We start from the raw sequence: 15,005 nt of genomic DNA on the forward strand, positions 1-15,005 counted from the left end.
GCCATATAACAGGCCATTGACATGTTAAAGATGTATTTTAGATGCTTTGACAGATCTGAAAGTGCTCTTCAGTGTGCACCAGTCAACTTCTCCACAATGGTCGTGGGTTGTTGGTTCTGCATAACTGCGGTAATAAAAGCGATGCTTGGACCTGAAGGAGGAACAAGGCAAAGAGCTCAGGTCCTCCTCCAATGATTTGAAGGAGGAGGAGGAAAAAGGAGAGAGTGATAATGAGGGAAATGAATCCCCAGCTGCTCACATTGTTGCCTGGAAAGCCCTAATCATTGCTAGGTTCATTTGGATTCTCTCTCTCTTATCTCTCCAGTTTCTGTGGGAGTTCACAAACTATGAGCTGTTGCTAACATACTTATAAGTCAGCTCATTGTCATCAGCCATTACTGCAGCTTCTCTTACCTTAAAATCTTTATGGTCTTCCAGGTGGACCTTACTCTCAAAAGGACATTATTTTTAAATTCTTCTGATAGCATCAACTCTCTAAAGTTTTCAAAATCTTGTCCAACCTATTTTTAATTATTTCACGGAATGTGGAGGGATAAGAGATTGAGTCAAAGTGAAAAGAATGGCTTGAGGGAGTAAACAGACTCTCCTCAGAATAATAACAGAGACAGTCTGGAGACTAAGGTTGATTCAAGGGTACTAACATCTTATCTTTGTCATAAAGAGGTCACCTAAAGGTGGAATGCTGGAAATGAAAAGTTAAGACTGTAGCATTTGTAAGATTGCACAGTATTCCTCCAGAAATTACTGTTCCAGTGGGCAAGGCTGATTGCAAACCTATAGCTTCTCCTGTATTCGCCACTAGAGGAGGCAGGGTGCAGGAAATTTTGGAAGATTTCTGTTTAAAGGTGAAGTGTCCTCATGCTTGTCTGGTGAGACAGGTGGGCAAGTTATTATTCTTAGAGATACAGAAGTCAGCACAATCACTGACATTGGCAGGTGACGGGACTTTCCCTCCAGTAAATTCACTAAATTGTCACAATAATGTGGTGTGTGCATATGTTATATTAATCTCTAATTTCATCGGCTGATCAAATATATATTGAACTGCTTTAAAAGAACTTTTAAAAGCAAGTACAGGCACTGACATAAGATGGCTGCCACAGATCACCTGGTATTCCGAATTGGCCAGTTTCTGGAAATTTCCAATGTAAGTTACAATTAAGGCATGCCAAGGCATCCTCCTACGGAATTTCATATCTGCTGATGTCAAGAACTACTTCAAAAGATGAACTGAAACTGTAGGGCTCTTACCATTTGCATCTCTATAAAGCTACTTTTCAGGCAGAGACAGGAAGCTTACTGCGACAATAGCTATAGGGAAGGTGTCCTTGCTATCTCATCAAGATGAAGGATGGATCATTCAAGAATTAATAGCTGGGACATTACAGAATCTAGTCACCTAGGCCATAAGATAATAGCCACGGTCTATCCAGGCATGAGCTAATCAATTACCTTCTGAAATCATTATGAGGAGAGATCATGTGACTAGAATAACCATTTTGAAACGTCCTTTATTACAACATCCAAGCCACTAAGGAGGAGTCTGGAAGAAATCTGCCAATGGAGCAGTAACCATTTCTCTCTCCCTTCTCCCTCTCAAGCTCAAGACCCTATCTCTATTACAGTTTGAAATCCAGCACAGAGATAGGGAATTTTCAAATGAAAGGAACATCAGATGCAAAAGTCATCAATTTTTAAAAAAAGAGACTGTTTCCAGAAATTGAAGTTTAAATTGACTTCAACTCCACTGAAATTTCAAGATCATTGTGGAAATATTTTGCCACAGCCACATATACCAGCAAAGGGCTCAAACAGCGAATTCTCTATTTTTGCCTTTTATCATTGAATTTTAATTTGGCTAAAAAGTAACCTCCTATTGTATAACTTGTTATTCTGCATGCGTGCACACATGTTGCGAAGGTCGGGACGTGGGTTTATCTTTTTAAATATCTTTACATCTTTACTTGGGTGACTTGGCAGCTCAAGAAAATAAACCTGTCAGGCTCGTTTCTTTACAATCAGCACATAGACGGTTAAACACAGACATTGAATCAATACCTTCATCCTTATAAATTCAGAAAATAACCCTGTTATGGTCAGGCCTGGAGTGGCAGAATAGGTGAGTTACTTCACCCCTTCTCACGTGGTCGTAAGAAAAATATATTAATACAGGGTATTGATGGAAGTTGCTTAACTGGTTCCTTTGTATGTTAGTTTCAAATGTGGTTTACTTTTCGGTCCTGTAAGTTGCCTTTGATAGTATAATTTTTTTTATTACGAAACTACCTAGCCGTGGATAAAGGATTGCCATTTCCAGTGGTTTTGGAATATTCTGTTGAAGCTGTGGAAACTGAAGCTGTGCAGGGAAATTGAATAAAAGAATCAATTGTCTCCTCTAAACCTGCTGGAAAATTACTGTTTCAACTAAAGCTGTGTCTAAAGGATCAGAAACTCGAACTGCTAATGTTGAAAAGACAGTGGAGCATTAGACTGAAAACAAAGAGTTAATGCAGTCGGAGTCCAGGGGCGGAATCTTGTGCCCTCCCCTGTGGCGAGTTTGTTGGAAGAGGCGCAGTTAATGGGTTGGAGAAACCGCCGCCTTCCCGTCATCCACCCCGATTAAGTCCGTGGTGGGAAGGCTTGAGGACGGCCTTCCCACCCCGCCACTAATTGAGGCCCTTAAGTGCGTAATTAATGCCTACTTAAGGGCCTCATTCTTCCACCGCTGGTATTAACCCAGTGGTGGATGGGGAGGCTCACAATGCTGGGATAGCTTATTTGCTTACAGGCTCCCAAGGTGGTCCATCCTTCAAAGGCACTCAATAGTGACATGGTGCTGTAAAGGTAATGTCACTGGGCTAGTAATCCAGAGGCCCAGTCTAACGCTCTTTAGCATAGGTAATCTGCCATCCTTACCTCCTCTGGCCTACATGTGACTCCAGACACACAGCAATATGGTTCACTCTTAACGGCCCTTTGAAATGGCCTTGCAAGCCACTCAATTCAAGGGCAGTTAGGGATGGGCAACAATGCTGGTCATACCAGTGACAGGCATATCCCACAAAAGAATAAAGAAAAGTGCTTAATCGCGGGACCCAGCATCGATAAAGGGGGCTTGCTGAGAGCCACTTCCTCCCTCCTCCCCATCACTCACCTGTGCCTGAGTCCCTCCTCAATCCAATTGAATGGATGTTGTACCACCTACAGCCATTGACACCCTGGTGGCCCTGCTGAGTGCAGAAGAGTTGCTGGTGCTAATTGGTAGTAGCTCTCAATAGATGGAATTTCCACCCCCTGGGCCCTTAATCCCAGGGAAAGGTGCACATCTGGCCTGTCAAGTGTCTGAGTGGCACAAGATGTGGTGTGCCTTCCTGAGAAGAGTCAGCACGAGAGTCACGCTGGCTCTCCAGCTGGCGGCCGAGACCCCTGTCATCTCCACAAGAATCCGCCCGAGATAAAGCTGTCTGAATTAAACATGCAGACCAAATGTGAACAAGGTGTTACAGAACATCTAATAGCAATACTCAAAGCTAATGATGAAACAAAGAAGAGAAATGCTTTGAAACAGAATGGCTCAGTTGCATCCCATGCCAACACCATAGAGCTCTGAGAAAGATACGAGTTCTTGAATGTAAATTAAAACTACAAAATGATTAAATAGTTCCTCTTGCTAGAAAAGAACTAGACAAAGCTTGAACTGAATGAGAAGATGAAAGCAAAAAGAAATTACAAGATTTTGTGAACTAGCTAGAAAGGAGTATGAAACCTTTTTGGCTGATGATTGACATAACTTTAACAAGTTCTTAAAGCAGCTAAAGAGAATTTTACTTGACAAAAAAAAAACTGCTTGCCCAAAAGGAAATCTCCTGGAAAAGAACAATGAAGAATTAAATCATGAGAACAAATTTCAAGATAAAGATGAATTCAAACAGGATGAGGTGAATTCAATTGTCCTGCATGATCATTTGGATCTGTGGCTGGTTGAGACTTCCTTTATAGATTTTGATATTCAAAAACATGCAAACATGTAAGAAAAGGAAAATCAAGAATTAAAACCTGAACAGAGTCGTTCAGAGTCTGTTTTAAAAAGTGAAACCCTGACAACGCTTTAGTGTCTGACTTTAAAGAGGAACAAAAAAAATCGTTGAATCCAGACAGTAAGAAGCACTATGACAGGGGATTTTTTTGTGTTAGCCACCAAGCAGAATGATGAGAATGGATTCTCTGTTTGAAGAGATGGGACTTGTAGAGATTTGAAGACCAAGGAGTTGCCAGGAGGTGCCTTGCTGCTGGAAGTCAATTTGATGGTACTGAGTAAAGGAACTTTAAAAGGGACACTGGTATGGCAGGGGGAAGAGAGACTGTTGATTAGCCAGGAGTAGTTTGGACATTTATCTGCAAGCCTAAATATCTGCTTAGAGCCCGGCATAATGTATAAATGTGGCGTAAAATATTTTTTGGTTGTTTTAATGGGAGACGTTCTTTTTTTGTAGTTTAGTGTATTATTTGCCTACTAAGTAATGTTTAGTCAGTGTTGGTTTTAGTTTGTTTGTTACAGTAAGTCTTAATTATGGAATCCTGTTGCGCAATTATTTCCATTGATCGCTGGGAAATTCTTATTTATTTTTAAAAGTTGTTGGTTTCTAAGGCAAGACAGAAAAGTTGTGCAAAATAATAATATTTGCCTGAGCTAAATAAAGAACAAAAGCTTAACAACACAGCATTTTCTCAGCCATCCATGTACACACCCTTGCGCAACTACTAACCCTTAGTCCTTTTTATTCTGCTATCCTACATGGTGCAACCTGTGTGGCTTCAGCAGAGATAAGAGGAAGGCTACTCAAATCCCTGTTTTCATTGTGCTTTCTGCACTTAATCTGGAGTGTGGCACCACAATCCTGCTGTTGCCCTCCTCTGCTACCTCCAACTACATCTTCTTTGTGTCAGTGGTGGGGTTCTTCCTCATGAAGATTGGGAATAGTACCCATTTCTGATTTCTCCAAGCTCCCAGCAGCACATCCAGGGTGGCATCACCTAAACTGGTACAGACTTTGGAATTTATTCAGCCACTTCATTTTATTTTTCTCCCAATTCCAAACTCATTTAGTTTGTATGCTTGGAGTGTCCCTTCAAACACCAGAGCTGAGATTGTCACGTGGGTCTACATCATGACTGCTGCTGTTGATTGAACTGGAAAATCAGGAAGTAAAACGATGATGAGGTGGCTGAGTTAAAAAGCCACTGACAGACAAGTTGCTCTTAGAGCCCAGTTTTACGCCCACATCCTGCACTCCCAGTAAGTTGCAAAATAGAAGCATATTTAGGAATAAAAATAAAAAGCTAAAAGCTACTGCGGATGCTGGAAATCCAAAACAAAAACAGAATTACCTGGAAAAACTCAGCAGGTCTGGCAGCATCGGTGGAGAAGAAAACAGTTGACGTTTCGAGTCCTCACGACCCTTCGGCAGAACTGAAGTATAGTTAGGAGAGAGGTGAAATATAAGCTGGTCTAAGGTGGGGGGCAGGGGGAGAGAGAAGTTGAGGGTGGGGTCGTTGTAGGGATAAGCAAGCAGTGATAGGAGCAGATAATCAAAAGATGTCACAGACAAAAGGATCAAAGAGGTGTTGAAGGTGGTGATATTATCTAAGAAAAGTGCTAATTAAGAATGGATGGCAGGACACTCAAGGTACAGCTCTAGTGGGGGTGGGGTGGACAGACTAGCAAAGTATTAGTTGTAGATTTAAAAATAATGGAAAAAGGTGGGAAAAGAAGAACCTATATAAATTATTGAAAAAAAAAGGGGGAGGGGGAAGAAACGGGGTGGGGATGGGGGGAGGGGGAGTTTAAGATCTAAAGTTGTTGAATTCAATATTCAGCCCGGAAGGCTGTAAAGTGCCTAGTCGGAAGATGAGGTGCTGTTCCTCCAGTTTGCGTTGGGCTTCACTGGAACAATGCAGCAAGCCAAGGACAGACATGTGGGCAAGAGAACAGGGTGGAGTGTTAAAATGGCAAGAAAGACCCAAACCTCCCTGTCGCTTGCCATTTTAACACTCCACCCTGTTCTCTTGCCCACATGTCTGTCCTTGGCTTGCTGCATTGTTCCAGTGAAGCCCAACGCAAACTGGAGGAACAGCACCTCATCTTCCGACTAGGCACTTTACAGCCTTCCGGGCTGAATATTGAATTCAACAACTTTAGATCTTAAACTCCCCCTCCCCCCATCCCCACCCCGTTTCGTCCCCCTCCCCCTTTTTTTTTCAATAATTTATATAGATTCTTCTTTTCCCACCTTTTTCCATTATTTTTAAATCTACAACCAATACTTTGCTAGTCTGTCCACCCCACCCCCACTAGAGCTGTACCTTGAGTGTCCTGCCATCCATTCTTAATTAGCACTTTTCTTAGATAATATCACCACCTTCAACACCTCTTTGATCCTTTTGTCTGTGACATCTTTTGATTATCTGCTCCTATCACTGCTTGCTTATCCCTACAACGACCCCACCCTCAACTTCTCTCTCCCCCTGCCCCCCACCTTAGACCAGCTTATATTTCACCTCTCTCCTAACTATACTTCAGTTCTGCCGAAGGGTCGTGAGGACTCGAAACGTCAACTGTTTTCTTCTCCACCGATGCTGCCAGACCTGCTGAGTTTTTCCAGGTAATTCTGTTTTTGTTTAGCATATTTAGGAATCTGAAGCAATTATATGGATTGAGTAAAGACTAAGAAGAGATTGATTAGGATAATTGGGATATTCTACATACTACCTAATGGTGGAATTGAAGTGATGGAATAAATATGTAACCAAATCTATGAATAATAATTACGGGAGATTTCAACTACCCCTAAGAAAACTGGTAAGAAGAGGTGTGTAAAGGGGAAAAGGGAATGACGATTTTACATTACGTGCTGGACTTCTTTCTTACCCAGTAAGAAAGAAGTCCAGTAAAGGAGTAATCACTGTCAGATCTAGTAATGGGAAATGAACTAGAACAGATAAGAGAAATGAGCTTAGGAAACCATCTAGCCAAAGTGAGCACAACATAATAAGGTTTAAAATAGTGGTTCAGGAAAGACCAAAGCAATAGACTGGCAATGGATCGGCAAAAAAAAAAATAATTTTGAGGGAATCAGGGTGGAACCAGGTACTAGGGAAGACTAACCACAGAAAATGTTGAAGAAGTAGAGTTCTGGGAAATATTTGAAAAGAAATATATTCTACTAAAAAAAAAGAACAAACTAACCAATGATGAAAAACCATGACAGCAAGAAATTAAAAAATTATGTAAGAGCTTTTGAAAGTAAATACGGGTCCCTTAGAGGATATGATAAAGAAATTACAATGAGGAATAAGGAAATGGCAATGGCGTTAAACAGATATGACTTAGATGAAGAGACTGAGAGTAATATATTCAAGCTTGTTGGTGATACAAACTCAAGTGGAATTAAGCTGTGAGGAGAACACAAAGAGGCTGAAGAGATATAGACAAATTAAGAGAGTGAACAACAAAGTGAAAGGTAGAGTATAATGTGAAGAAATGTGAGGTTATTCACTTTGGTAGTAAGAGCAGAAAAGCATAGCTAAAAACAGAAAATGCTGGAACACTCAGCAGGTCTGACAGCATCTGTGGAGAGAGAAACAGAGTTAACGTTTCAAGTCTGTATGACTTCTTCAGAGCAGAAAAGCAGAGTATTTTTTAAAAGGTGCGAAACTTCTAAATGTTGATGTTCAGAAAGACTTGGGTGCATTCTTACAAGGAACGCAGAAAACTAGCATGCAGGTGCAGCAAGTAATTAAGGCAGAAAATGACATGTTGGTCTTTATTACAAGGGATGGAAGTACAATGATAAGGAAATCTTGCTACAATTGCATAGGACTTTGGTGAGATCACACCAAGACTACTATATGCAGTATTGGTATTCATATCTAAGGTAGGATATACTATATTTGGAAGCAATACAATGAAGGTTCACTAGATTGGTTCCTGGAATGAGAGGATTGTCCTATAATGAGAGGCTGAGCAAATTGGGCCTATAATCTCTGGAGTTTAGAAGGATGAGAGGTGATCTCATTGAAGCATTCAAGATTCTGAAGATTCCAGTTCATCTTCTATCATTCTGGTAGTTGTATGGTACAATGACAATGAAGTTGCTGACTAATAACAGCAATTAATCTCTATCATTTAGTCTAAAAAAGACCCAGAAATGAAGCCAGCGAGTGTACTTTACAAACATTAGGAACACAAGTAGACCATTCAGCCCCCACCAGAGGAAATAGGTTGTCTGTATTTATTCTGTTGAAGTCCACGCTTGGTTCCTAAGTATTTCTGGGGTGTTTCTTGTGTCTTCTACTGTGAAGTCATCTAAGAACATCAGAAATAGGAACAGGAGGGGACCATACAGCTCCTCAATAGCTCAGTTATTCAGTGCAATCATGGCTGATCTCCTGCTTCAGCGCCAATTTCCCATCTACTGTCTAAATCCCTTGATTTCCCAAGAGACAAAATATCTTTCTCACTAAGTGTTAAATATATTCAATGATGGGGCATCCACAACCTTGGGGCAGACAATTCCAGATTCATAACCCTTGGAGTGAAGAGTTTCTCCTCATCTCAGTCCTAAGTACTTGACCCCTTATCCTGAGACTATGTACCAGTGTTTTAGGTTCCCTAGCCAGGGTAAGCAACTTATGTCCGTCCATTCAACAGAGGTGCTGAAGAACACTTTTCAGTTTCAAGATCACATGCATGAGGCTCAAGTAGTAGGGTTAGAAATTGGTATGCACTGAACCCATCATTCACTCTTTAAAAGGTGTAGAGTGCCAATCTAGCAGTGTTGATGGCTTGTGTCTAATCTGCCCCAGTGATTTTTTTCAGTCATCCTGGGTGGATGCCTAAAACATGCAGTAAACTGTTTACATTTAAATTAAGGGCTTAACACCTGTTGAAGGAACCCAATGAGAAATTAGTCACTGGTAAGAGGAGCAGGCATAAGGATTTGTCAGCAGACCCATGGGTGTCAACTCCAGGTGAGTTTAAAAACAAAAATCCCTCCTCTTTGGTCATACTGAGGGCCAGTTTTGAGGTCCAACATTGATGTTTTCGCTTGGAGGAGCTGCCTGTGCTGGCACAACCATCGCTGGCAGCTCACATTAGGAATACTAATGAAGCCAAAAGTCCAATTTCCATCTATCCTCTGGCCTCTCAGTTCATTGGAGGGCATAATATCCAAATCAAGGAGCTTTTGGTTGGCGAACAATGTTGCGTTTGAGCACTCAAGACAACTTGGAAGGGTCATCGCTGAATTGGAGAAAGACAGAGAGTATCGGATTCTACTGTATGACATTACTTACCATCAGCGGTGTGCAACAGCTTATGACTCTTGAGGCTGCCTTTCGATTTGAACTTCTTTCCACACAAGTCACAGAGGTGTGTCTTCTCAGTGCTGTGACGATTCATGTGGGCTCTAAGGTTGCTCTTGCTGCGTGTGGCATACTCACAAACTGAACACTTGAACGGCTTTACTCCTGGAAACAAGAGGAACATTTCCCACGCAAAGAGAAATATATAATTCAAATTTTCTATATTTATTCATGTGCACACCACATTGCCACAGTAAACCCTCACCTAAAGTTGTGGTTGGGTTCCTGAAAATTGTGACTTTAAGTGAATCACAGGTTCCCAGAGGAATCAACGTTAAAGCCAGGATTGGGTTCCTTCGGACACTTCTCACCCGGAAAAACCAATGTACAAGCTGAAATGCTGTACCATTTGTATGCAGCACTGTGCATTTCTAACTGAAATAACTTGCAAACTAAATTACATCACTAAATATAAAAGAAATACAATTAAAGTCTTTTAAAAAATTACAGTACTCACCTCAGTGCAGTACTTTTAGATTGACCAGGCTCCACCTAGTGGCAGAAGTTGGTGGGTGCAGGAGTCGGCAAGGCTGAGAATCGGTAAGGGGGGAGTTGGCAAGGCCGGAAGAGGCAAGAGTGGGAACGGGAGGAAGAGGGACTGAGGGCAAGAGCGGAAGCACAGCAGGAAAAGTCATGTGAGCAGATAGGGCACAGCAGAGAAAATCTGTGGCGAACGACGTTAAAGTGAAACTGGCAATGGCAAATGGATACACTGTCACTATTTGTTAATGTGAATATTAAGTGAGTCGACACGAAGCGGGGGCTGACTGTAATAAGAAGCATGCTTTCTGCAGCAAAATCACTATTTCCCTCCAATTTCAATGGACAAAAGAATTCTGTGAGGGTGTGTTCTTATGTCTTTTTTTCCCATTCTTTCTTGGAATGCCTCCATCACTGGCAAGGCTAATATTTATTGCTCATCTCTTAATTGCCAATGAGGTGGTGGTGGTAGCCACCTTCTCACCTTCTTGAACCGTTGCAGTCCTTGAGGTGTAAGTATACCCACAGTGCAGTTAGGAAGAGTGTTTCAGGATCTCGACACCGTTAGTGTTGTCAAAGGAGCCCTGGTGAATTACTGCAGTGCATCTTGGAGATGGTACACACTGTTGCCACAGTACACCATTGGTGGAGGCAGTGAGTGTTTAAAGTGGTGGACATTGTGCCGATCAAGCAGGCTGCTTTGCCTTGGATGATGTTGAACTTCCTGAGTGTTGGAGCTGTACTCATCCAGGTAAGTAAGGAGTATTCCATCACACTCCTGATTTACACCTTGTAAATGCTGGACAGACATGTAAATGCTGTGGCAGTGGTGGTCAGTGCCAAAGTCCTACAAAAGAGGACAGCCACCCAGTGCTGAAAGAGGATGAACGATCTCTGTTCCGCCAGGGTAGGTTGCTCTTCTCATCACTCTCAACTCATACACTCACAAACCCATCACACATCCACAGGGATCTCACTCACTGCCAGTTCAAGGGACATCACCATTCACTCTCTCTCACACACCTTCACCTGCTTGATTGTGTCCTCATCCCATCCATGGCATCATACACCACCCACACAGGCCAGGCATTCTTCTCATCTGGCCTGTCGGCGTCCTGCTTACACTGTCTCCATCTGTATTCATGCAGGGCAAGCTGGCACACAACAAAACAGAGAGGTTGCAGACTGGTGGAGGAATGCCTGCCATCAAGGTCCTCAAAGACTTTGAAAATAGAGTCATCCAGCTGGCTGGCAATGAACTGGACTGTTCCTGAGCTGACGGCGAGGTCAGCAGTGCTCAACCAAGTGGGGATCCAGAACTGCAACATCCATCGGACAACCATGCTGTGAGTGAGTTCCTCTGTTCCGCAGTCCCCTGCCATGCACTGATTATCTCTCCTTGCTTTCGCATCTTCTGTGAAGCAGCCGAGGGGGTCCACGAGCCAGGTCCTCGACACAAGCCCCAAATACACATCAGAAGAAGACTCTGATGGCACCCTAATTGAAGACCCATCACAACGTTCCCCGCAGCCTCCACCAGCGCAGATACACCCGTCTTGGTGGGCCCGAGTTCTGGAGTAGCGTCGGGGTCACAATCTGGTGAGCACATCGCACTTTCTGATCCACAATAGGTGGAGGCAAGGACTTCCCAAGTTTCCGGCACTTGGAAGACTGCTGAAGGCCAGAAATCTGCTGAGTCCGAGTCAGATGAGGAGCATCTGTTCTCGGTTATATCTCAGTTGCTGGAGCTGCAAAGGCAAGCTCGAGGAACATCAGGAAGGGATGTCCGCTGCACTCCTCAGATTGCAAGGCATGATGGAGGACTCCATCTGCCTTCAGCCTGAGGTGATAGCGCCAGCATGTCAACGCACCAAGGTCAACCCTTGTAGAATGGTGGCCGCCATGAAGACCTTGGTTCAGGACATCTAGCCTGCAAGGCTGAACTCCATCGGTGACTCCACAGTTGGCCTCCAACAGTGTCAACGTAAGAGGGGTGCGGTGAAGCTCTATCTCACACCAGCTTCCCCATCTGCTCAAGGAGTCAGCCAGCGCACTTGGGCACCTTAGGGAGGAGGTTGAGCAGGTGCACACCTCCAGCCCATCCAAATTTCCTCTTCCTGTGACCCCAGCAGCTCCATGTCCACAGGCCATTCCCACACAGCATGGCCCCGAAAGCAGGCTGGGGACCTTTAGGTCTTGGCCCTCCATAGGACATCCACCAAGGTCATCACAGACAGGGCGTAGCAGTCAGCAGGCTGCCTCCACCTCCGCTGTGGATGTCCGAGGAGCACCAAGACTTAGTGGCAGGGTTAGGAAAGTTAAGAAGATGTAACTCTTTTGTTACTTGTGCAGACTGGTCACGATGTTAATCACTTGTACACAATGTTCACCATTGTAAATAAACTCCCAAGAATGAGTCCTTGCCTATGGCTCCTTGTTATAATAAGCAATGTTCATGTCACTCAAATGTGAAACCTTGGTTCCTGCACAAGACAAAGTCAGGTGTCTCAGTCCAGGGCCTCTTCCATGTGCAGTGTGTAACTTTCAGATCAAAGTGATGCTCCAGCTTCACACTCACTGGGCACATTAGTGATGCCTCACCTCAATAGTGCTTATTATTGCTATCAGAATGTTGTGAACACTGGGTTCCTCTGTGTGCTCTCAGCACCTTTGAGGTGGGGCTGGCCCCCCATATCTTCAGCATCTGTGACTGCTGACGCTGAATGCTGACAAAGGATCAGGTGCATTTAAAGTTTCACGGCTGTGTTTCCATAATATGACCCTGATCACAGAGCTCAAGCAAGCTGCCCTCAACCAGGCAGGTGTCAGACATTCACAGAGCCAATACAAAGGTCTATGGTGTGTCCTCACTGCATGTCGTCATCATCATCCTGGAATTTAGTGATTATTAGGGCCTCTGCTGCATCTCCATGACATGAACCTGAGCACTGAGGGTATGTGCGCTGCCATCAGCCACACAGGCGTCAAACGTTCACAGATGCAAGGAGAGGATGTCAGCTCCAACAACACTCAAGAAGCTTGATACCATCCAGGACAAAGCAGCCACTTGATTGACACCCCTTCCACACACATTCACACCCTCGACCACTGACAAACATTGGGAACAGTGTATACCATCTACAAGATGCACTGCAGAAACTCATCAGGCCTCCTTAGGCAGTACCTTCCAAACCTATGACCGCTACCATCTGGAAGGACAAGGGCAGCAGATACATGGGAATACCACCACCTGGACATCCCCTCCAAGTCACTCACCATCTTGCCTTGTAAATATATGGCCGTTCCTTCTGGGTAAAAATCCTGGAACTCCCTCCGTAACAGCACTTTAGGTGTACCTACACCGCATGGACTGCAGCGGTTCAAGAAGGCAGCTCACCACCACCTTCGCAAGAGCAATTAGGGATGGGCAATAAATGCCAGCCTAGCCAACGAAGCCCACATTCCAGAAACTAATTTTTTTAAAATAGTCAGGTACATGCTGGGTGGGTGGGGAGGCTAGGAAACACACACTGAAGGAAATGCGCAAGCACATGCTGGTTAAATTAAAGTTTGGACCAGTATCCATTATGCTTCAAACTAACAGCATAGCCTTGCAATGTGGGTTGGGAGAATGCCAGCGCCTGAGCTGAGAGCACAGCACGCAGTCAAGTGACTAAAGCTGCTACAAATCAGTCAAGTGGAGTGGGGTGGAGGTAGATGGGGTTTCTTTCAGCCATTATACACTGGCCACCCATGTTGTGGCCAGCGCTCTTCTGCTTGTGGAAGGGGCCTTCAGACTGAACCAAAAGAGGCTCTTAGTAACCTTTGTTAACCCAGGCACCTATTTGTCTGCAAAGAAGAAGAGAACGATGGGGCAGGACATACCGAGGGATGGTGATGGTGGTGCCTGGGACATGATCTGTAAGGTATGATTCTGTGAGGATGACTATGTCGGGTTGTTGCTTGACTAGTCTGTGAGAAAGCTCTCCCAACTTTGGCACTAGCCCCCAGATGTTGGTAAGGAGGACTTTGCAGGGTCAGCAGGGCTGGGTTTGCAGCTGCCGTTTCCAATGCCTAGGTCGATGCCAGGTCGTCCTTCCGGTTTCATTCCTTTTTATTTACTTTTTAGCAGTTTGACACAACTGAGTGGCTTGCTAGCTATTTAAGAATCAACCACATTATTGCAGATCGGGAGTCACATGTGGGCCAGACCAGCTGAGGATGGCAAATTTCCTTCCCTGAAGGACATTAATGAACCAGATGAGTTTTATGACAATCAACAATGGTCATGGTCATCATTGGACTTTTAATTCTAGTTTTGTTTGAGTTCAAATTCCACCATCTGCCATGGTGGGATTTGAACCCAGGTCCCCAGCATCTCTGGATTACCAGTTCAGTGTCAATACCACTACGCCACCGCCTCCCCATTTCCTTCAGTCTGTGCTGCCTTCCCCCCCCCACCCCCCACCACTCCCACCACTCCCACGCCCCACCCTGGGTTGACCCATACTGTAGCCTGAAAGCTAGCGGGAAAAAGTGACTTGCCTGTGCACCCCGTGAATGTGCAGCGTCTCTTTCTTGATGTCCGACAGGCGATGCTCAAAGGCACTACGCAAGGTTGTGTGCATTCACTCATGAGTTCCCCTCGAAGTTCAGGTTGCCAGGTCCACACTTATTAGAGGCAGTCGTGAAGCACACCATTTTGAAGTCATGCCGACATGGGCAGTAAATTTGACATGGGGGCGGGGCGGTGATTTTGATGAGCAGGATGCAAATATATTAAAATGACATTCCTGACGTGCGGCAGCGGGAAACATGGCCCGCCATTGACGGCAGGAGCAGATGATAGCAAACTGGTTTCACGACAGCGTAAACCGATTTTTGGCCTTCTTGCTATATTGTCCCCCAACTGCCTGCCATGGCGCCCAACGCCAATGGGGCTGGAAAATTTCGGCCACAGTTTTTATATGACTGGGTCCATTTCAGTTTCTGGTCAATGGTAGCTCCCAGGATGTTGATCGTGGGGGAGATTCAGCAATGGTAATGACAATGAATGTCAATGAGAGATGATTAGATTGTCT

General features: G+C 44.2%; 1 protein-coding gene across 6 annotated transcripts in view; it reads right to left on the bottom strand.

Moving 5' to 3' along the window:
- zfat (zinc finger and AT hook domain containing) overlaps positions 1–15,005 on the bottom strand; it is a 200,467-nt gene that overhangs the window by 45,381 nt on the left and 140,081 nt on the right. For all 6 annotated transcript variants that reach the window (XR_013576453.1, XR_013576454.1, XM_078540954.1 and 3 more), the window contains exon 10: positions 9,376–9,549. Coding sequence is in view for 4 of the 6 variants with exons in the window: in XM_078540954.1 (XP_078397080.1) it covers positions 9,376–9,549 (174 nt within the window). In the remaining 2 variants the exon portion in view is untranslated. The remainder of the gene's footprint in view (positions 1–9,375; positions 9,550–15,005) is intronic.

The sequence above is a fragment of the Cetorhinus maximus genome, chromosome 4, assembly GCF_964194155.1.
Source record: "Cetorhinus maximus chromosome 4, sCetMax3.hap1.1, whole genome shotgun sequence".
Classification (NCBI taxonomy): domain Eukaryota; kingdom Metazoa; phylum Chordata; class Chondrichthyes; order Lamniformes; family Cetorhinidae; genus Cetorhinus; species Cetorhinus maximus.